Raw genomic sequence first — 23096 nt, 5'->3', positions numbered from 1 at the left:
AGGGCTGGGACTCGATTAAATAAATAATTAATTTGAAGCATTGTAATTAACTAATCAAAATTAAGCGCATTTTAATTCATTTTTGACCTGAGAAGCAGTTTTTGGGCAGTTTTTGGGAACGCCCTACCAACAGCCATTAAGACATGCAAATCCCTTGACTCCTTCAAAACCGCTCTCAAAGGGCACCTACGGATGGCTGCAATTCGAAACTGGCCCCCGTACATTCATGTAAAATGTACCCCTTCTGCAAACTGTTAATAAATACTGCATCAATCAAGCAATCGATAAAAAATACCTGGTTAAATAAAGAAATACCTGGTCGCTGATTTCTCTCGAAAGATCTGGCAACACCGCTCCCTTGCAGCAGCAGCAGTAGTGCGCATGCGCGTGGACACAGACAGTGCAGTAGAAGGCTAGCCAGTTAGCATCATTAGCATCGTGCGATTCGTGTGGAGAGCAGCAGACAGACCGAGACGGTGAGACAGACAGAGAGACAGACAGCAGGAAGAAGAAGCAGCAGCATTTCACTCTGTCCTCTTCCTCGTCGGACCTCAACCCCAACTAAACTATTTACTATCAGCAGCTAAAAGGTAGCGTTCCATCCTCATTGACAAACACACACCGACACGTTAAAGCGTCTATGAAAGAAAGAACGCGTCGTAAAGCCTCCGCGTCGATTTAAAAAAAGCCACAAATAAGCCTTTTAAAAAATGACGTCTTTTGTTCCCCCCTCCTCCATCACGTTAGCCTCGGTTAGCATGCCAGCTAGCCACCTGGCCGGCTCGCGCTGTTAGTTGGTGCTCTTAGCTGTGATTCCAGGGGGGGTTTGGTTAATGGCTGTAGTCAATATTAATGCTTTATTGGCTACATTCTTGTTTCTCTTGGACACGATGGTGTTTCATTGGCTGTGTTTCGGGTAGTCTGCGTAGCTATCTTTTAAAGACGCTTTCTGACTAGCCATCTTAGCTAGCAGGCCGAGCTAACCAGCTAGCCTAGCCGGGGCCCGGCGCGTGGTTCACATAATGGTTTTTTTTGTACCCTTCGCATGAGGTAACAAATATGTAAAAAATTGTATTTCATACTGTATGGACTATTTTGTAATGGTTTACAGGCAGCATGGCAAAACACGTCAAATGGACGACACTTCAATTGAGCCATGTTCATTGTTCTCAAAGTATTTACCGGTATACATGCCAATAAGAAACCCCGGCCGGAGCAATGTGTGTTGGGTCGGTGGCGGTGCCAGGGACCCCCTAGCTCTGGTCCAGTCCAGAGCGGGCTAGGCTAGGGGGGTCCTCCACTGTCTCCACAAGATTAGGGGGTTTTCGACCGGAGGGGAAATGGCCTGCCTACAAGGCAAGCTCACTTGAAGAACGGATATTTCAATTTTCAAATAGCCGGTGTTGTATGTGGTTTGAAGTGGTCCAACTGATAATGATGCTGCTATATCATAATTTTGCCCCCCCCCTCTAAACCCAACGTTGAAAACCACTGCCACACAAGATGCATTGTATGGGTGAAGAGATGGATATTATAGACTGCGTAATTTACAGTGTATGATTCACTTAATCGGATGGAAGACATGCTTAACATTTAAAACGCGTGCTGGTCAGTTACGGCAACAGAATGACCCTATGCACCGCGTAGAGTGGAGGCATGCTGCTCAGACATACATCAATCAGATCTATGACCAATGTAGTGTCATGAAACTATCTGTTCTTATATAAAACATTTAAGATGGAGGCATATTGTAGCTTTTATTCACTGGAGCAAAGCTGTAGGCCAGTGGTTCCCAAAGTGGGGTCCAGGGCAGGGACCCCCAGTGCTCCTTGTGGGAGTTCCAGGGCGTCCCCAGCTAAATTATAGTTTGGAACCAAATAGACCCTCATGCGTCTGTAGTGTAACTCTTGAGTGTACAAATGGAGGGTGCAGTACAATTACCTGTTGGAGTTAAATTAACATTGATTTTACAATATAAATTGGGGGTTGCAGAGCTAGAAATGCCGTTACATGGGGGTCCATAGACTAATGCATGTCAAACTGGGGGTCCTTGAAATTAAACGGGTTGAGAACCTCTTCTAGAGCCGTAAAAATATTCTCTTCGTCCCTGGAATATCCCTGGAATGGAATATCTTTTCAAATGGGGGTCCGTGGGCTAATTTGTGTCAATTTGAGGGTCCTTGACATGAAAACGTTTGGGAACTACTGCTGTCGGCAGTGTGAGAGGGTGTGTGTGGGGGGGGGGACTACCGTATGGACTGCAGCAGGAGTTTAAACTACCGTATGGACTGTAGAGGCCTGCAGCAGGAGTTTGGCATCATGCTAACAAAAGTCTTTACAATGACTGAACGCTGATGACATCATTCTGTGATTTGCCTGTATTTTGTGGAATTATGTTTAAAAACAAAGTGTGTGTGTATATTGGTTACAGGCCTTTTATACAGCTTTGTTTTCTTTCATAATGTGTGGTTTGGCTCAAAGCATCATTGCCCACAAGCGATATATCACGATTAATACTTGAGTTAATGCTGCATGCCGTAAATACTATCGGATCTAGCTTGTAGATCTGCTACATGGAGCTGGACAACGGCCACACGCCTTCAAGTATTAATCAGGCTTTAACCCATTTTGACCTGTGAACGATTCTACAAATGTCTTCTAAACAGTTTCCTGAAAAACTCATGTTTCTATGTCAGTCGTTCTCAAACATTTTCATGTCATGGACCCCCAATAATATGTAATTGGCCGCTGACCCCCATCTGAAAATATGTTGTTCCAGGGACCTAAGCACACATTTGGCTCTGAAAGAATATATATTCAAAGATCTGTGCCACGATTTTTCAAAAATAGCAGACCTATAGGTTTGCCGCGCTATGAGCTTGTAGATCTGCTATTTGTCAATAGCTAAAGTATAACACAATGCCAAAATGGGTTAAAATGCACTTAATCAAGATCCACGTCTTTATTCTAAAGCTTCAGTCTTTAACTTTTATGTTTTTTGTCCAGGTTCTCAAACTCTTTGATGTCAAGGACGCCCAAATGAATATGTATTCGTCCACAGACCCTCATTTGAAACTATTCTGTGCCAGGGGACTCTCATACAAGATTAGCCTAAGATTCAGACTGTCTTGTATTTTCATAACATTTTCGACATTTTCAATCTACGAGAGTCTTAAGTCCCTCTTCGCTGTTGACACTGCAAAGACACCATTTCAGACACAGCAACTCTAAACATGTACAAATGCAAATATAATTAGGTGCTTACCCTCGTGCTAACCCAAATGTTAGAGAGGTCGCCTGACGACTTGTGCAATGCATTTGTCCGTAGTTTTCAATAAAGAAGTGTTTTTAATCTAGCAAGTGGCCGATTCTGTCAGAAGTTCCCAGAAGGCCAATGGCACGAGTGAGCAGGCGCATCCGGAATTACGCTCGACGTAAACGGGAAGTATACAAGGAGGGGGGGAAATGGCGTTCGGTCACTTACGGGACTAAAACACTTCTTTATTGAAAACTACAGACAAATACTTTGCACAAGAACCTCTGGAGCCTCTCTTAACATTTGGGGAAAGAGGGTAAGCACCTTATATTTAGCATTTTTACATGCTGCGTCTGTAAGGTCCGCAGGGGCAGGGTACTACATCTACAAGAGTCTAAAAATCTTAGGCTAATATGAGATGTGTGATGTTAAAATGTATATATATTTTTTAAATCGGCAGCTCTACAAGCAGATGTGCTAAGTGCACTGCAAACCTAGTAAAGCTGTAGTCCTGGCTTTTCTTTTTAAATATTATAAATCTGTGAATCATCCACCAAAGATTCTAAGTTGATGTTTGAGTGAAGAAGTTGTTTAAGTGGAGACAAAATGGTTGGCTGGCTGACCTGCTGGCTGGCTGCTTATTGTTGGAAGAAAATTACAGCTTTCACACTGAGAAGCTTGTGTCTGACTGACTACATACCTCTGGGGGAGGGGTGGATGTAATCTCATCACAAAAATAACGACCTATAATCAAAGATTACATTTGCGAAGATGTTACATTATATTTATGTTGAGGAAGCTTGATTATTATAATTTTTTTTCCCCAGTGATTCCCCTTTCTCAACTAAGACCCTGTTGTTCCAATACACCCCCTGCTAGAGAGACATGCAGTTTAAATTCAAAGCCTGGGCTTTATTGGCATGAGAAGACACGCGTTTACATTGCAGACGCAAATGTGAAACCAACCGATTGAAAAATTCCGAAGGGAGAAATACAGTTGGTTATATGTATGTGCAGTTATGTATGTACATAGCAGGGAATTAATCGATGTGAAATCTGTCACATTGCAGAGAAGTAACTTTAAAAAAAAAAACATAAGAATTGTGCCTTTGCTCTTTGCAAGTAAGGATGGCGTGGCTTAAAGCTTTTGCAATGGAAAGCGGCAATATTTCAACTAGTGAAATCGCTTCTATTCTGGGTCTGTAACTCAAGACGGACCCATTTGTACACTCGGAGTTGAGTAAGTTAACATTGATTTTAGAACGTACATTTTACAATATAAATCCAAGAGATGGAAATGCTATTAAATTCAGTTAATCTAATTCTGTTAAGCCTCTGCTCTGTCTGTCACGTCACACTGTCTGAGGTGAAAGACACAGGTGTTGGTGGCTTATTCTTTGGGTTAGGGTGAGATTATGCATCAGTAAATGTGATAGGAGGAGGTAGAGGGGGGGGTTTGCAGATTAGATTTAGATTACCCTTTTTTGTGATCAAACAGGATTCAGCTTACTAACTTAACCCATTTTGACCTGAGATCAGATTCTAAAAATGTCTTCTACATCCTGACACTTTTCTGAAAAAGCTATGTTTCTGTGTCAGTCGTTTTTTTCCAAAAAAATAGCTGACCTACAAGCTCGTACCGCGACACTCGGTGGCGCGCTATGATCTTGTAGATCTGCTATTTTTCAATAGCTAAAGCATGACATGATGCTAACACCATTCAGTAACTTCCCTGCAATGAGTACCAGACAACCTGGAAGTTTGTGCGTTACTGCGTTTGCTTTAGATCCATGACACGGCGAATAAATCGATCTGTTGAGATACTAGTGGATCTCAAATTGAGGTCCGGTCCGGGGATCCCCAGGGGACCCCCAGGCCTTTCTTTGTTCAGGGATTGAGTCAGGTGTGTTGTGACTGTCTAATATCTCCACTCCGTCAGTCTGTTTATTGGTAGCATCGAAAACAAAGACAAACTCTAAGCAGCCATAATGGAAAGAATTTGGGCTACTTACTTCCCTACTTACTACTTAGCTTTCGTCGCTATGCTGTGTTTGACCAGAATGGAACAGAGCCTTCATTAGCATCATTAACACTGACTCGGTTTGACCAGAATGGAACAGAGCCTTCATTAGCATCATTAACACTGACTCTGTTTGACCAGAATGGAACAGAGCCTTCATTAACACTGACTCTGTTTGACCAGAATGGAACAGAGCCTTGAAGTAATAGAGGGTGCATTTCTTTCCAATATGGCTGCCGTCCACGAAGCCAACCAGAATCGAGCGTTCAACCAAGCTGTGTAATGATAAAATGTTAACCGTTAGAAACCACATATTGGTAAGTGAATGCTAATGGACTGTTTTGTTCTTACTTCTCCAGGGTGTCTTTTATGAATAATCAAAAGCAGCAAAAGCCAACGCTAACCGGCCAGCGTTTCAAAACGAGGAAAAGAGGTTTGTGATGTGTGTGTGTGTGTGTGTGTGTGTGTGTGTTTATCTTTATACCGTGTGTGAATTCCCACTTTATTCTGATAGTGTCCTGTCACTACATGTCAATAGATGTCTCCTGTCACTACATGTCAATAGATGTCTGTTATTCAGAGGCATTCCTGTGTAGCTGCTGTACCCGTTGAGCAACGTTCTGATATACAAAATACAACTTGACTCTCGACTGCTCCTTGACTAAACTTTTATCACACTGTTTATGTGACTGTCAGAGCTGTGTATGTGGACTTCTGCTATACGACCACATTACCAGTAGTTCCTACATCCTACATTACTAAATGAATGGTCAGGAACCACGCACAATACTTCCACAGACACCAACAGGTGGTCCACGGACCACCTGTTGAAAACCCCGGTCTTATAGGAATGCTAAAAGAGAACCATTAAGCATTCGGATTCGTTAAAACGATCCCAACACTATTGGGTGGTTAAAAAAAAAAGAGAGAAGAAAATTAACCGTGCGTCAGACACGAGTCTGAACCAGTCCTTGTTTTGAGATGAGATCAAACTTCCCAGTTTCTGTCTCTATATCGGTCTTGCTCGGGTTCAAATAAATGAGATTTTTAACGAGCCTGAAATAAATGTGAACGTACATAGTTGGGAGGAAGGATTAAATGGTGAACTCACTGGATCCTGTGTTTTCTTTTCTCTCTCTCCCCGCAGATGAAAAAGAGAGATTTGACCCTACTCAGTTTCAAGAAAGTATCGTGCAAGGCTTGAATCAAACTGGCTCTGATTTGGAAGCGGTCGCCAAGTTCCTCGATGCCTCTGGCGCCAAGCTCGACTACCGTCGCTATGCAGAGACACTGTTCGACATCCTGGTGGCCGGCGGGATGCTGGGTGAGTAGCCACGCACACGTAAGAGTCCCTAGACCTAGCCACTCACACGTAGAGTCCCTAGACATCCTGGTGGCCGGCGGGATGCTGGGTGAGTAGCCACGCACATGTAGAGTCCCTAGACCTAGCCACGCACACGTAGAGTCCCTAGACCTTGCATCTCATTCAAATGCCTTTATTAACTCATTTAGGCCTGACCTCAGGGGGGGGAAAAAAAAATCAAAATCCTCAAGTTTTCTGAAATAAAGATTCACGATTTTTCAAAAATGGCAGACCTACAAGCTCCTAGCGTGCCACAGAGTGGCTGGTGAGGCAGCTTGATGTTGACGCTAGTATGTCGCAGGGACTTACCCCCAATCCAACCCTTGATGCTGAGTGCCAAGCAGGGAGGCACTGGGTCCCTTTTCTTTTTGCAGATCTACAAGCTTGTATCGCGGCACTCGGTGCCGCGCTATGAGCTTGTAGAGATGCTATTTTTCTATAGCTAAAGTATAACATAATGCTTAAAACTCCAAAAGGGGTTCCCCTTCCTAAATGGCTTAGTAGTATTTAATCCATTTTGGGCGGTAACTTGTGGTGGGGGAAAAAATCGATTAGTCAATTAATCGCGATGCCATCATGGGCGATAATTCATCGATGCACAAATGTCAAAAATCAGTTATATAATGTATTTTTTTTACCGGAGCAAAAGGGCGGAACTAATCTGCGACTGCGCTGCGTCGTCGTACCGGACCGTTTAGAGTGACGCACACAGCGCTCGCACACGCTTTAGCTTTCAACAACCAAAACAGAACGAGTTACCAACGCGGAGGGGAAGAGAAAAAAGATGACAGAAAGGGAACATTTTGGATTGTATGAGGTTGAGGGGACACGAGAACTCGATAAAACTCACACCATCGACCACCTGTGAAATGTGGCCGAGATGGGACGATGTAGTGTGGCTCCGAAGTGCTAACATGGCCCGGAATCCGTCGCTCCCCACGACCGAATGTGAACGTAAATCCTTTGCAATAAAAGTGCCGATGGACTTCGTAATTCTAGTCGCCTTTTCTGAGTGCATGGGCAGCTGTCCGTGTGTTCGGGATCGGGATGGTTGTCTTGACTGCATCTCTGGATGTCAGTGGGCAATATGGTCTTGTACACGTTGTGAGTTGTATCGAGTTCCCGTGTCCCCTCAACATCATAGAATCCAAAATGTTGCCATACACTTGTAAAATACTTTAAACCAAATGCTCCTTAATGTGTGCAAACAAACAGAAAGGTGCAACATAATAGTCTCAATAACTACCCCAAAGCTTCCTTAATGACACTTCAGTAACTAAAAAAATAAATTAAATCCCTGAGGAAACAAAGAAAAGCACCTTTTTTGTCCTAACAAAGAATAAAGGCAATAAAGTGCTGTTGACCTCAACCGAAATCCTGCCCATGTATTTCTATGACTTGACATCTTATGTCATTAATATATATTTATTGTGCTTGTACAAACTAATTCTTTTTTTTTAAAGAAAGCTGCTTATTGCTGTTCTGTATTTGGCCACGGACACCCATCTAAAATATTTTCTTCTATGGACCCCCCCCCCCAGAAGCAAAGATTTGAGTTAAAAACGTGCACTGTGAAAGAATATATATATTCATAATCATTAGAAAGCACTTTGTTTATTAGTCACACAGTGACTGAGTGATTAACAGTGAGTGATTAATCATGATTAATCGGGATTAATCGAATCGTAACATAGCCCAATTAATCAGGATTAATCGGGATTAATCGAATCGTGACCCTCGGAAACGATGTGTAATCGCATCGCCAGGTACCTGGCGATAACCGCCTCTAGGGGTAACCCCTTTTGGTTTTGTTATAATTCAGCCATTGAAAAATCTACGAGCTCGTAGCGCGCCACCGAGTGGCACGCTACGAGCTCGTAGGTCTGCTATTTTTGAAAGATTGTGAAAATATTGAATTCAGAAAACTGGAGGATTTAGATTTTTCTTTTATTTTTCCCGATGTCAGGCCTAAATGGGTTAAGGTTTTAGCCGTTCAGTGCTTTATAAATCAACAGTATTTAACCCATTCTGACCTGAGATCAGATTCATATGAGGTTTTCCACTGGACACACACTGGTCTGATCAACCCATTCTGACCTGAGATCAGATTCTAAAAATGTTCAAAAATAGCAGACCTACAAGCTCGTAGCGCGCCACTCGGTGGCGCGATATGAGCTTGTAGATCTGCTATTTTTCAATAGCTAAAGCATAACATGATGCCAACACCAAAACGGGTGCCCGGTCAGAATGGGTTAAAACCAACATTCAGCGCTTTATAAACAGTATTTTGAAGTGGACAGGGAGCTTGTGTAAAGATTTAAGAATGTGAGTGACACGGCCCACTTTACACTGCAGTAAAACGGCAGATCTGGTAACTAGGAATGTCCCCATACACTTTTTTTCGTTCCCGATCACACAATTTCTGTTGGCGAATAACGATAGCAGTGATCTCGTGTTGTCTTTATAGCTATATATCTGATGTTGTGTTTATAGCAGACTCCTCACTCATATGTGCACTTACAGTTTGGGCAACTCCAAATTAAACTCCACATGCCCCAACATATGATTTACCTGCCATAGTGTCAACCCCTTACCCCTGTGTGGGATCACTGGTTAGACTGGCATAGTGTCGACCCCTTACCCCTGTGTGGGATCACTGGTTAGACTGGCATAGTGTCGACCCCTTACCCCTGTGTGGGATCAGTGGTTAGACTGGCATAGTGTCAACCCCTTACCCCTGTGTGGGATCTGTGGTTAGACTGGCATAGTGAAAGTTGCCTGAAAAGTAACATTTTTGTCCACATGCATAAATGTCACTTTTTCTTGCCTGGGTGCTGTGACACATTTATGTCAGCAGGGGGAGTAGTTGTCTCACTTATGTTGATGCTAGGCATTTTGTGTGTGTGTGTGTGATAGACAAGGAGGTACATTTTCCTGGTGCTGCACAAGAAAATGTTGTTTTATGGCTATAAAAAGCTTTATATTTGGTTGAACCTGTGAGGAAACTCAGACGTTTTTATTGTCAGGTAGAGGGAAAAAAAGTCTGGGTCAGAGTCCACTTCAATTCGCCATACAGTAGCCGCTACTGTATGTCGAATTGAAGTGGACTCTGACTGAGACGCGCAAACGTCTGTCTCTCTGCTGATTTTCTGATCGTCTGCACCTTTGTTAACCCATTCTGACCCGAGATCAGATTCATACGAGGTTTCCACTGGACACGCACTGGTCTGATGAACCCATTCTGACCTGAGATCAGATTCTAAAAATGTCAGTCGTTCTTCGATTTTTCAAAAACGGCAGACTTACAACCTCGTAGCGTGCCACTCGGTGGCGTGCTATGAGCTTGTAGATCTGCTATTTTTAACAGCGAAAGCACAACATGATGCTAACACCAAAATGCGTTCCCGTTCAAAATGGGTTAAATTGATGCAGACACGCACACACTTACACACGCACTCCTCTCTCTGTAGATCTAATTAATTTGTCTCATGTCCTGCAGCTGTGTATGGATTAGTATAACATAATCCACAAAGGTTTAATACAAAGTGTGTGTGTGTGTTTCAACAGCTCCAGGTGGGACTCTGTCTGATGACATGACCCGCACCGAGTTCTGCCTCTTTACGGCACAAGAAGACCTGGAGACGATGCAAGCTTATGCTCAGGTACACGTTTTAAATGAAGTATCTATACATAAATGCAAAGCTTATGCTTAGCTCTGGTCCATAGCTTTCTACTGCTTCCATTCTGCAGTATAAGGCTACGGGACTTTCAGTTCTCAAATGGAAATCAGACCAGCCTCTCCTCTTTAGCGTAAATAAAAATAATGTTTTTGCTACTCGCCAAAACAAAGGAGGGTTGTGTCATCAGAAAGCCTACTTTCCTTAGTGGACGCACTCTGAGCCCCCCCCCCCCCCCCCCCCACCACACGTATAAACTGTTCTTTTTGGCCAGAAAGGGATTTCTTCCCACCGGAGGAATGAGGCAGTTCTCTGGGCAATATCGGTAAAAGGCGCATTGGAGTAACTAAAAGTATTTTTTTCCCGGTGGAAACAAAATCCACTTTTTTTTTTGGCCAAAAAGTACCGTTTATACGTGTGGTGGGGGGCTCAGAGTGCGTCCACTAAGGAAAGTAGGCTTTCTAATGACACAACCCGCCTTTGTTTTGGTGAGTAGCAAAAACGTTCATTTTATTTACGCCAAAGAGGAGAGGCTGGTCTGATTTCGATTTGAGATTTCAAACCGAAAGTCCCATAGCAGAAGAAGGCTATGGACCAGAGATAGCTTATGCTCAGTTACACGTTTTTAAATTAATGATGTATTAAATACAAGCTTATCGTATTAAATACAAGCTTATCGTATTAAATACAAGCTTATCGTATCGGTATGTCTTACTATATTTTATTGTAGTTGGTGTTATCAGTCTGGGTTGCCATGTCTTTGTCATGTCAGAAACCTGGCGTTCTATTGCACTGCATTTGGTAAAAGCTTCAGTAATTTGACATGTTCTGTAGGGCAGTGGTCCGGGGACCCCCAGGGGTCCTTGAGGGAGTTCCAGGGGGTCCCCAGCTAAATGATAGTGACCCGTATGGGTCTAACTCGGGAGCGTACAAATAAAGTGTACATTTTTACAATTTAAATTGGGGGGGGTCCCAGAGATAGAAATGCCATTAAATGGGGGCCTGTAGATTAAGGCATGTCAAACTGGGGGTCCTTGAAATTAAACTGGTTGAGAATCACTGCTAGAGCCGTAGAAATCTTCTCTTATGTGGGGGTCCCTGGTAACCTGACGCTGCCAGATGAGGGCGGTATTGCGGAAACATATTCCCCAACACAACACTCATCTGGGATCTCTGACGGAGTTGAGCCCTGAGTCAGATCTGCTTCGTACCGAACCAATCAGCGTGAGCTAAAGGCGGGATGCGGATGTGACGGTATATAGACACGTCGATATGATTGGTTGTGTTTGCACGCCCACACGGTGATAGACAGACACTCCCATCCAATCATCTACCATGTATCTTGGAAAAAAAGGAACAGCCCCGTCATCGAATTTGCTTCCGCGATCCCAGATCCAAATAAGCTGTGAAACAAATTTGTGTAGCAAGCTTTTTGGATCTGGCAGCGTCGGGTTAGGTCCCTGGCATATCTCTTCAAATGGGGGTCCCTGGCATATCTCTTCAAATGGGGGTCCCTGGCATGTCTCTTCAAATGGGGGTCCCTGGCATATCTCTTCAAATGGGGGTCCCTGGCATGTCTCTTCAAATGGGGGTCCCTGGCATATCTCTTCAAATGGGGGTCCCTGGCATATCTCTTCAAATGGGGGTCCCTGGCATATCTCTTCAAATGGGGGTCCCTGGCATATCTCTTCAGATGGGGGTCCCTGGCATATCTCTTCAGATGGGGGTCCCTGGCATATCTCTTCAAATGGGGGTCCCTGGCATATCTATTCAAATGGGGGTCCCTGGCATATCTCTTCAAATGGGGGTCCCTGGCATATCTCTTCAAATGGGGGTCCCTGGCATATCTCTTCAAATGGGGGTCCCTGGCATATCTCTTCAGATGGGGGTCCCTGGCATATCTCTTCAAATGGGGGTCCCTGGCATATCTCTTCAAATGGGGGTCCCTGGCATATCTCTTCAAATGGGGGTCCCTGGCATATCTCTTCAAATGGGGGTCCCTGGCATATCTCTTCAAATGGGGGTCCACGGGCTAATTGGTGTCAATTTGGGGGTCCTCGACATAAAAGTGTGGGAACCATTGCTGTGGGGAGTTTAAAGGAGAATTCCATACTAAAACTACCTTTCTTTGTAGTTGTTACGTCCCCACCAAAGAGGTCCAGGTGTTTTTTGTGCAAAAGCTCCTTATTGGCTATTTCCCCTACCATAAGCCCTAAATGAATTGCATTGCATTGAATGGGAATTGAATGGGGCTATGGGGTGTTGTGCTAATTCACTTATTTCCATCTAAATAAGTAGTAAAGTGTGCCGCTTGGGATATTATTTACATTATGAAGAGAGGATAAATACAAAAAAATATATAATTTTGAGCGATGTCAGTTCCCATTAAATTCAATGCAATTCATTGAGGGCTTATGGTAGGGGAAATGGCCAATAAGGAGCTTTTGCACAAAATAACACCTGGACCTCTTTGGTGGGGACGTAACGACTACAAAGAAAGGTAAGAAAGCCTTTTAGTATGGAATTATCCTTTAACATGGTTTTCTCTGTCTTGTAGGTTTTTAACAAACTGATCAGGCGTTACAAGTACCTGGAGAAGGGATTTGAGGAGGAGATAAAGAAGGTGAGTTCTGTCTGTCTAATTAACCCCTTTTTGTGTTTTAAACACTATAATTTAACGTTATCATTTAGCTATTGAAAAATAGCAGCTCTACAAGCTGTAGGTGCTTGTAGGTGTGCTATTTTTTTGAATCGTTAAAATGTCAGGAGATTGTCATGATTTAGAAGAGATTCTTTTTTAAATTTCGACTTCAGGTCAAAATGGGTTAAAATAACAATGAATCACAGGCATATTGTTTTTTTTTGTCTGAGAGACAAATGTCATCAAATGGACCTTGATATGGCCCATAGCACTTACCCTACCCCTTAGATAGCATTTCTGTAGACTTGGATAGCATTTGATACAGACTTATAGCATGTTATGTAGACAGACTATAATTACATTGTATATAGTCATAGCACGTCATAGTACATATGTGTAGCATAGTAGTATAGATGTATAGCTTATATGTATAGTTTCATTATAGATATTCCACTGTTACTTTCTTAGCTTACGCATGTTTCATGATAAATGCTTTTATGTGATGTATTCCCATGCTTTTTGTTCTTGCTTAATGTAAGTCGCTCTGGATTAAGAGCGTCTGCTAAATGCCTAAATTGTAAATTGATATGAAAAGGGTTGAAAAGCACTGATGCAGAAGATAAATGAGTGTTTGTAGAGTTAAAGCACTGATGCAGAAGATAAATGAGTGTTGTTTGTAGAGTTAAAGCACTGATGCAGAAGATAAATGAGTGTTTGTAGAGTTAAAGCACTGATGCAGAAGATAAATGAGTGTTGTTGTTGTTTGTAGCTGCTGCTGTTTCTGAAAGGCTTCACGGAGTCTGAGCGAAACAAGCTGGCCATGCTGACCGGCATCCTCCTGGCCAATGGGAACATATCGGCAGCTATCATCAACAGCCTGTTCAACGAAAACCTCGTCAAGGAGGGTGAGAATACACACTATATATATATACACACACACACACGCACGGTTTTGTTTGAATTGTGTCGCATACATCAGTGGTTCTCTCTGGGCATGGGACGATGATGGATATGATTATCATTAACCCATTTAGACCTGAGGACAATTCTACAAATGTCTTCTAAACCCTGACCGTTTTCTGAAAAACCTCATGTTTCTATGTCGGTGGACCCCCAAAAATATATGTAATTGGCTGCCGACCCCCATCTGAAAATATGGTGTGTGTGTGTGTGTGTGTGTGTGTGTGTGTGTCCCAGAAGCAAAGATTTGAGTTAAAAACGTTTGCTCTGAAAGAAAATATATTCACAGTTTTTTTTCTTCTAAAATAGCAGCCCTACAAGCTCGTGCTGCGCTATGAGCTTGTAGGTAACACACAATGATTAAAACACCACATGGGGTTAATAGGACTCTGCCCTGGAGCTCTGGTATAAAGGGCTGATGAGGATGTTGTCTTGCAGGCGTCTCCGCAGCCTTTATAAAGGGTTCAGTATTGATGTGTATGTTGTCTTGCAGGCGTCTCCGCAGCCTTTGCGGTGAAGTTGTTCAAGTCGTGGATCAATGAGAAGGACATCAACTCTGTGGCCGCCATGCTGCGTAAAGTAGGCATGGACAACAGACTGATGGTGAGTCAGCATTTATTAAGACGTCCCTGGACGTCCTAGGCACCACCTGTTTTTATTTAATAAGACGTCCTAGGCACGCCCTGGTTTTATTTGATAAGACGTCTAGGCATCAGAAACACATTAACTGCCATTGACGTACCTGGATGTCGAAACCGTGTTTTCAGTGATTAAGCTAATTCGTGCTCTTCGCCAAAGTACGAATGGTTCTAGGTTGCTAGGCATCAAGCTGTTAATTAGTAGTCCGTTGTTGCTGTCTACTAACCAGGCTTTTTTCCCCCTCTGAACCAGGAACTGTTCCCGGCCAACAAGAGAAGCTGTGAACACTTCTCCAAGTACTTTGCGGACGCCGGCCTCAAGGAGCTGTCCGACTTCGCCCGCAGCCAGCAGTCTATCGCTGGACGCCGGGAGCTGCAGAAAGAACTGCAGGAGCAGATCGCCCGAGGAGACCCCCAGAAAGAGGTACGATTAAAGACGGATTAATTCCAGTTTTTCTGTAGATTATTACAGATTAATGTTAATCCTCAGGTTTCTGTCCTGTTCTTCCTGGTAGGTGATCACGTACAGCAGAGAGGAGATGAAGAAGTGTAACATCTCGGAGCAGTCGATGATCGGGATCATCTGGACCAGCGTGATGAGCTGTGTGGAGTGGAACAAGAAGGAGGAGCTCGTCACAGAACAAGCCATCAAACACTTAAAGGTACAGGAGTAGCAGCTATCCATCTGTAAATGACACAACCCCTCCATGGGGAGGAGTAGCAGCTATCCATCTGTAAATGACACAACCCCTCCATGGGGAGGCCGTTCATAACGGAAAGGTCCTGTTATATACAGGAGTAGCAGCTATCCATCTGTAAATGACACAACCCCTCCATGGGGAGGCCGTTCATAACGGAAAGGTCCTGTTATATCGGCTTGTAACGGCGATAGACTCCACAATATTGCACCTGTACGGACGCAAACCACACTTCCCCCCCGAAATTACACCAGTACATACAACTAAACACACACAGTTAGCCTACAAAAGAAATAAAAAACGTCATTTAGTGAGGCGTCACTGTAGTAGCCTTTTTTATAAATTAGATTTTTACCCAGGCTGTCGTGAAAGGGTATAATATGAAGAGACAATATTTAGTTAAAGTTTCAAACACCACTGGACAATGACTGGACATTTGACTGAGCAGACGGCTTGACTTGTCATGTTTTGTGTTCAGGGCTCCAGACTAACTTTTTCACAGGTAGCACATGGTGCCACCTACCTTTTCATTTGGTAGCGCCACCACAAATTAGGTAGCACCATTTTCTTTTCTTTGTATAGCGTGGTATTATTAATACATGATCTTATCATGCCCCCACATAGGGCGCCATTTATTTATGTAGTCGTTTCCACCATTAAAAGTTTTGAATCGTAAAACCCCCTACAAAGGTCACTGTGTAAAAAAACAGCAACCTACCTGGTTATACTTCAAGTGTAAATGGTTTCAACCCAACACAAAGTCAATAAAGGCAATACTTATATTCCACACACAGAAAGATTTTGTGTTGAACATTAAATGCAAAGTCCAAACCTTTGGGATTAATAAAGTGACAATTATTACATTATCCAAAATTCATTCCTTATTATAATATTTTTTACATTTTGGAAAAAAATCTTTTGCAATGTGAAATGCCACCGCATCCTTAAATCCTTTTCTTGTCTTCATGGGCCAACTTGTGAAAGCTGCATGCTTCTATTGTGAAGGCAAACCTTTTTCTGAATGTTCTCAGAGCCTGCATATCGCCGTGTGCTGAAAATAGCCGATCTACGAGCTCACAACGCGTCGCGGACGTGACTCGTTGTGAGCTCGTAGAGCGGCTATTTTCAGCACGGAACACGAGGAAGAATAAATGGGGCATCGGTGCTCTTCACTCACTGGGAGGGAGATTAATGTCTTTTGTTGGCCGATCATCATGTATGGACACGCGCTACCCTCCTCCATGCAAACATAACAAGCTTTGGAAGCTATTTTTCGTGGCACATTATATGTTTAATCAAACGAGTTTACCTCCTCACTCAGTGTTTGGGTCGGGAGTCGGCTGTCTGTGTAGATCATGACTGATGCATCATGCAGTTAGTTGTCCAGCTGAGAAAGATTAGTTAATTTGTGTCGGATAAGCTGCGTTCATACCTGTGTGTGTGTGTGTGTGTGTATATATATATATATATTTATATATATTTGCCTCGGTTCGTCCAGTTTGTACCGCGGCATGTTGCGCTGTGCCCGTTAGTGCAATTCTCGTCTTTGCATTGCATTGACTTTGTATGTAATCGCGCCGCTCTGACCATCCAAGTCTGAAGGGCTTATTGGTGGGTTTTGGTGAACAATGGAACAGTCAGGCGTCAGGCGAACGTCCAATGTGTTTATCAATGGATCGGGAAAAGCACTGCATATTATTGTTACCGTATTAAAACGTCCCATCGTCTTTGCAGCAATACAGCCCTCTGCTGAAGGAGTTCACATCCCAGGGTCTGTCTGAGGTCACTCTGCTGCACAAGATCCAGGACTATTGTTACGACAACATCCACTTCATGAACTCCTTCCAGAAAATCGTCGTCCTTCTCTACAAAGGTACTGAACTGGTATATTTCTCACATTAACCGCTCCACTTCAGGCCAAGGGCATGAGAGCCAAAGCAGGGACACCCTACTGCATCGTACATCATTTCTTGTGTAGTTGGGGAAACAAACTTGCACTCTTTGAAAATAGCCGATCTACAAGCTCACAATGACTTGCAGCGTGAGCCGCTGTGAGCTTGTACATTGGCTATTTCTTGGCTAAAGTTCCCCTCAAAATAGGAAATGCTAGGGTTCAAGTAGTTGATTAAAAAAAAGGTTCCTATCACACAAATTTTTGTGCCCCCTGTAGTAACTCTTGATCACCACCATCTTGCAGTAAGCAAGAAAACACAAGGTATTACATCAAGTAAATGGAAAGTCATCTAGGGTCAAGAGTACATTTTGTTGTATTTCTTTTTTTATTAAACTTTTTTTTCCCTGATAATTCTTCAAAATAATGTCTCTAGAGTGCCAGCAGATGAAGCCCCGCCTTCCGCTAACCCCCAAAATCGGGAGGCATAATCTTCCGTTCTCACCTCGCGCTACCTCGTCTTATGTCTCTCTAGAAGCGTGTTTATTCCAAACGAAAGTCGGAAATGAAGACGGAACATTTTGCCCTTTTGGTCAAAGCCATGGAAAGTGCCGTAGATTCCTGAGTTCTATAAAAGGACCTCCTGTAAACCCATTGATCTTCAAACTACATTTTAACCAATTGAAAACGCACGTCTCTGCTTCTGTTGGCTGGTACTGTACTAATGAATGTTAGACTCATTGAAAACACACGTCTCTGCTTCTGGTGGCTGGTACTGTTCTAATGAATGTTAGACTCATTGAAAACGCACGTCTCTGCTTCTGGTGGCTGGTACTGTACTAATGAATGTTAGACTCATTGAAAACACACGTCTCTGCTTCTGGTGGCTGGTACTGTACTAATGAATGTTAGACTCATTGAAAACACACGTCTCTGCTTCTGGTGGCTGATACTGTTCTAATGAATGTTAGACTCATTGAAAACACACGTCTCTGCTTCTGGTGACTGATGTTGTACTAATGAATGTTCTAACTAAGACGCATCTCTGCTGCTGGTGACTGATAATTGTCCCTTTTTTTTCTAAATGAATATTTAACATGACTGAACGTAATGTAGACTTCTGTCGCGGTGCTCGTTGACACGGCTGTGTTTGTGTCCTCCCCAGCCGACGTGCTGAGCGAGGAAGCCATCTTGAAGTGGTACACGGACGGTACGCAGAACATGACGTCTAAAGGGAAGAGCGTCTTCCTCCAGCAGATGAAGAAGTTCGTGGAATGGCTGAAGAGCGCAGAGGAAGGTGAGAGCAACACCCCAACACATTTAGGCCCCAGTTGAAAACCTTCACTCTGAAAGAATATATATTCAAAGATTTGCGACACATTTTTTACGATTTTTCAAAAATAGCAGATATACTATAACAAAATACATACATAAATGGATGCACCTGGGACGTATCCTCAGTGATGTATCACAAGGTCATCGGGGTTTCGGGTCTCGCAACATCACACCCCTCACTCAGGTGACCCAGCCGGGGTGATCAAGTCCCGACTTGCGTCCCAGTAGCTACCCTCGATCGGTCCCATTAGGGAAAAACCAGGGCCACACAATCCGTTCCTCCTGAACTACTCTGCCGGGACTGGGAGCCACCGAGTGGCGCGCTACGAGCTTGTAGATCTGCTATTTTTCAATAGCTAAAGCATAACCTAATGCTAACACCAAAAGGCGTTCCCACCCAAAATGGGTTAACACAGGACCGGACCGTATCATCATCATCATAATAATAATAATATCTCGTATAGCGCTTTCGGAGTTCTCAATGACGCTTTACAACATGGAGGCATAGATATGATGCCCATATGTTTATTTTTATTTCCCCCTTTTGTGCCTGGGGAAACAACATCTTCAATACAATGAATTCAGAATCTACAGCTTAGGCTGCAGATGACCAACGCAAAAAATATAATCTACAGCTTAGGCTGCAGATGACCAACGCAAAAAATATAATCTACAGCTTAGGCTGCAGATGACCAACGCAAAAAATATAATCTACAGTTTAGGCTGCAGATGACCAACGCAAAAAATATAATCTACAGTTTAGGCTGCAGAGGACCAACGCAAAAAATATAATCTACAGCTTAGGCTGCAGATGACCAACGCAAAAAATATTATCTACAGCTTAGGCTGCAGATGACAAACGCAAAAAATATAATCTACAGCTTAGGCTGCAGATGACCAACGCAAAAAATATAATCTACAGTTTAGGCTGCAGATGACCAACGCAAAAAATATAATCTACAGCTTAGGCTGCAGATGACCAACGCAAAAAATATAATCTACAGCTTAGGCTGCAGATGACCAACGCAAAAAATATAATCTACAGCTTAGGCTGCAGATGACCAACGCAAAAATGTATGCTTACGGCTTCTGCAATCGGTTGGGTTTCATTTGCAGATACCGATATTTATTTGCCGCTAGCGGCATATCGGTGCATCACTTAACCCATTCTGACCTGAGATCAGATTCATACGAGGTTTCCACTGGACACTACACTGGTCTGATTAACCCATTCTGACCTGAGATCAGATTCTAAAAATGTCAGTCGTTCTTCGATTTTTTCAAAAATAGCAGACCTACAAGCTCGTATCGCGCCACTCGGTGGCGCGATACGAGCTTGTAGATCTGCTATTTTTCAATAGCTAAAGCATAACATGATGCCAACACCAAAATGGGTGCCCGTTCAGAATGGGTTATTTGCCGCTAGCGGCATATCGGCGATAACATCGGTGCATCACTTAATATTCAAGACTTGACGTTAATCTCGTTCTCTGCTTCCTCACGTAGAATCTGATGAAGAGGAAGAAGAGGAGGCCGACTAAAGCCTGCCGCAAACCGTGACAACCTGGATCAAGTTTATTTTTTTTCCTTTTTTAAATATATATATATATACACACATACACATAGTATATGTATATATATATATATATATATATAACACAGTAGCAGCAGGAGCCCTAGAACCCCTCCCTCTCCACCCCCCCCACCTCATAGTTTAAGAAAAGGGCTTCAGCAGAACGTTGCCTCCTGATTGGTCAAACCACCCGTCAGTCACGTGTTAATATAAGACAAGGAGTTGAAACAAGGTGACCCCGCCCCCCCCCCCTCTCTCTCTCCCCTCTCATTGGCTCCTTGTCTTTCTTTTTTTCTTAGTTTTTCTTTTTTATACAAACATTCCATGTGTGACGCTGCTGCTTCCTCCGCCGTGGCTAATCGGTAAATCAATAATCCATCGGTTAAATATTGATTGACTAACATTGGAATATGCCTTCTCGCCATGTGACTTAAAAAATAAAAGCCAGATATATATAGATATATTTAGTTTGCTCGCCAAAAAAAAACCCAACACCGGTGGTTTTTTTGGGGTGAACGCCACAGTCGTTGATGTTAACGGACGGTTAATTCACGGCCGCCAACGGTCACGCACGGCAGAAATGGTGGGATTTAAAAAATATAAAAAAAAATACATTTATTGCGCTATTTCTGTCGTGCGGCTGCGTTTTCAAAACCGGGCTTGGGATTAATGTTAAGGCTGCCTAAATCTCCTTAATTGACTTTCTTTTTTTTTTTGCCAAAGGGTTTTTCTCTCTCTCTTCTCTCTCTCTCTCTCTTTTCTTCCCTGCTGTTGATCATCGTCTCTCTCTCTCTCTCTCTCTCTCTCTCTTTGCTCCTGTTGGGTTGTTTCTTCCTCCGGGCTGGACACTGCTGCCCCCCGGAGGCCACCTAAATACCATCACTGTTGGTTTCTAGTTTTCTTTAAATCTTGAGGAAAAAAAAAACCAATTGACTTTTTTAAGGAATAAAGATTATTGAAATGATTTCTACGCTTATGTTTCCTTTTTTTCCCTTTGCTAAGGTCGCCGAAGATACGGAGCAACCGTTTTTTAATTTTACCTTCATATAATTGGTCCCCGGTAATGCTCATTGTAATAATTTTATCATCTTATCTTCAAATGGAAATGGTCGATGCTCATACGATAGGGATGCAGATTAGACACAACGGACCGACATGTGGAAACGGCGGTCGAACATGCGCTGCTCCATGCTTGCGGTTAAGTTTCTGTTTTGTAGTGTATGTTAGAGTTCTCATCGGGCCCGAAAATTAAGGCCCGGCCCTAACTGGGCCCTAACTGATCAGGCCTGGCCCGGCCCGACTAATTAGCATAGATTTTAGGCCCGACCCGGCCCTGAAATGTCGGTTTGTGCCTGGTCGGGTTTGTGCAGAATTTGAGAACTCTACACAGAGTAAAAGTGAAACGCCAGTCAGCACCATCTTCATAATAGATAAATACACAAACAGACAGAACAGAACTATTATTTTTATTATTCTAAACAAATTCAATATATATATTTTTTTTTTCATGGAGCCCCAGGCCCGGCCCGGCCCGGCCCGGCCCTACTGATCAGCATACATTTTAGGCCCGGCCCGGCCCTAAAATGTCGGGTCGGGTTCAGGCAGAGTTTGAGAACTTACAGAACAAAGAGTTTGCTTTCACCATCTTTGTTGAAGAGTCTGGGCAATTATGTGTTAGTTATTTTTATGTCTGTTCGTTTTTAGTTGGCCAAGACTAGACCAAAGCTAAATAGTTTTAACTTTAAGTAGTCTAGGTATAGGCCTAAAGTTCAATGGTGTGTTCAAAAGTGACACTAAGGCAAGCCTATATGTTGCTATAAGTTTTACTGTGATTACTAAAAGTTTTATTTTTTAAAACTTGTTTATTGCCATTATAAAATCATTTACAGGCAATTTCATATTACAGAACATGTTCCTTTTATCTCAGTTCATTTTATTTTTAAGTGTAGTAAAGTAAAATGTCATTACAAAGAAAACAAAACAAAAATATATAGATGTATAGTATTGTTTGCCTTGGGGATAATTACACCTTTACTTTTCACTGTGATATGGGAGGTTTTTAATTTAGGGTATATATATTTTTAGTTTTTTAAAGTCCATCTGGGCAGTGTCCTTTGTAGATTCTGCCACTAACTCCCATCTCCTTTTGAAGTAAGGAAGCTTCATTTGAAGCTTGGGCTGTCATGTATATATTTTGTACTACAAGTTTCTAGTCTCGTCTGCATCTATAGGCCCTCGGGGGTTACTGGACGTCGGATGGGTTTATGTTAAAGGACAACTTTAGTTTTTTTCAACCAATGTTCATGTTTTAGGTTGTTATTAGACAAACTAAAAGATGAGTGTTCTTTTTTTTTTGATTTGCTGCTTTCTTTCGTTTTAGGGATTTTAGCTGTTTTTGACAGGGGGGCAGGGGGCATTCGAGCATGGGGCTAAATATGTATTCTTTTACAACATTTTATAGCGATTTATATTTTAATTATTTACTATAGTCCTAATAAACCCCTGGAAATTACATCTGGCCACAGAACATCACGAGATCTACTGAATGTGTCAAACTGACATTGAGCCTATGACACACAGTGTGGCTTTCCCCCCAGTAGGCCTCCTTCACATTCAGTAGATCTCGTGATGTTCTGTGGCCAGATGTAATTCCTGGGGTTTATTAGGACTATAGTAAATAATAAAAAAATAAATCTCCATAATATTTTGTAAAAGAATTCATATTTAGCCCCATGCTCGAATGCCCCCGCCCCCCTGTACAAAACAGCTAAAATCCCTAAAACGAAAGAAAGCAGCAAATGGAAAAAAAATAACACTAATCTTTTACTTTCTCTAATAACAACCTAAAACATGAACCTTGGTTGAAAAAAACAACTTTAAGGTTTTGAGGTAGGTTGTCGAACTTGTCGTTTTAATGACAGTCAGACCAATGGTCTAAAACAGTCAAACTAAACCCTGTACCCCATAAGACGTCGGATGGGTTCATGTTAAGGTTTTGAGGTAGGCTGTCGTTCTAATGACGGTCAGACCAATAGTCTAAAACT

At 42.7% G+C, this 23096-nt stretch overlaps 1 protein-coding gene across 1 annotated transcript; it reads left to right on the top strand.

Moving 5' to 3' along the window:
- Window positions 1–444: 444 nt before the first annotated feature.
- On the top strand, window positions 445–21016 carry LOC308311999 (eIF5-mimic protein 2-A). Its single transcript, XM_080758843.1, has 12 exons — window positions 445–590; window positions 5636–5709; window positions 6424–6600; window positions 10207–10301; window positions 12874–12939; window positions 13727–13862; window positions 14411–14520; window positions 14809–14979; window positions 15071–15217; window positions 16988–17126; window positions 18310–18441; window positions 19986–21016. Exons 2-12 carry the CDS (start codon window positions 5646–5648, stop codon window positions 20018–20020), a joined length of 1272 nt encoding a protein of 423 aa, XP_080614969.1. The 5' UTR covers window positions 445–590; window positions 5636–5645; the 3' UTR covers window positions 20021–21016.
- The last annotated feature ends 2080 nt before the right edge of the window (window positions 21017–23096 follow it).

This window comes from Protomyctophum bolini, assembly GCF_963924005.1.
Source record: "Protomyctophum bolini genome assembly, chromosome: 24".
NCBI classification, from domain to species: Eukaryota; Metazoa; Chordata; class Actinopteri; order Myctophiformes; family Myctophidae; genus Protomyctophum; species Protomyctophum bolini.
The sequence above is the reverse complement of the archived record's forward strand: the minus strand, read 5'-3'. Positions and strand labels throughout refer to the sequence as shown.

Coding starts and splice junctions, on each gene's coding strand:
- LOC308311999 (XM_080758843.1), top strand. CDS start 5,646: ATGAATAATCAAAAGCAGCAAAAGCCAACGCTAACCGGCCAGCGTTTC. Junction 14,980..15,070: donor GAGGAGACCCCCAGAAAGAG/GTACGATTAAAG, acceptor TCTTCCTGGTAG/GTGATCACGTACAGCAGAGA. Junction 18,442..19,985: donor GCTGAAGAGCGCAGAGGAAG/GTGAGAGCAACA, acceptor TTCCTCACGTAG/AATCTGATGAAGAGGAAGAA.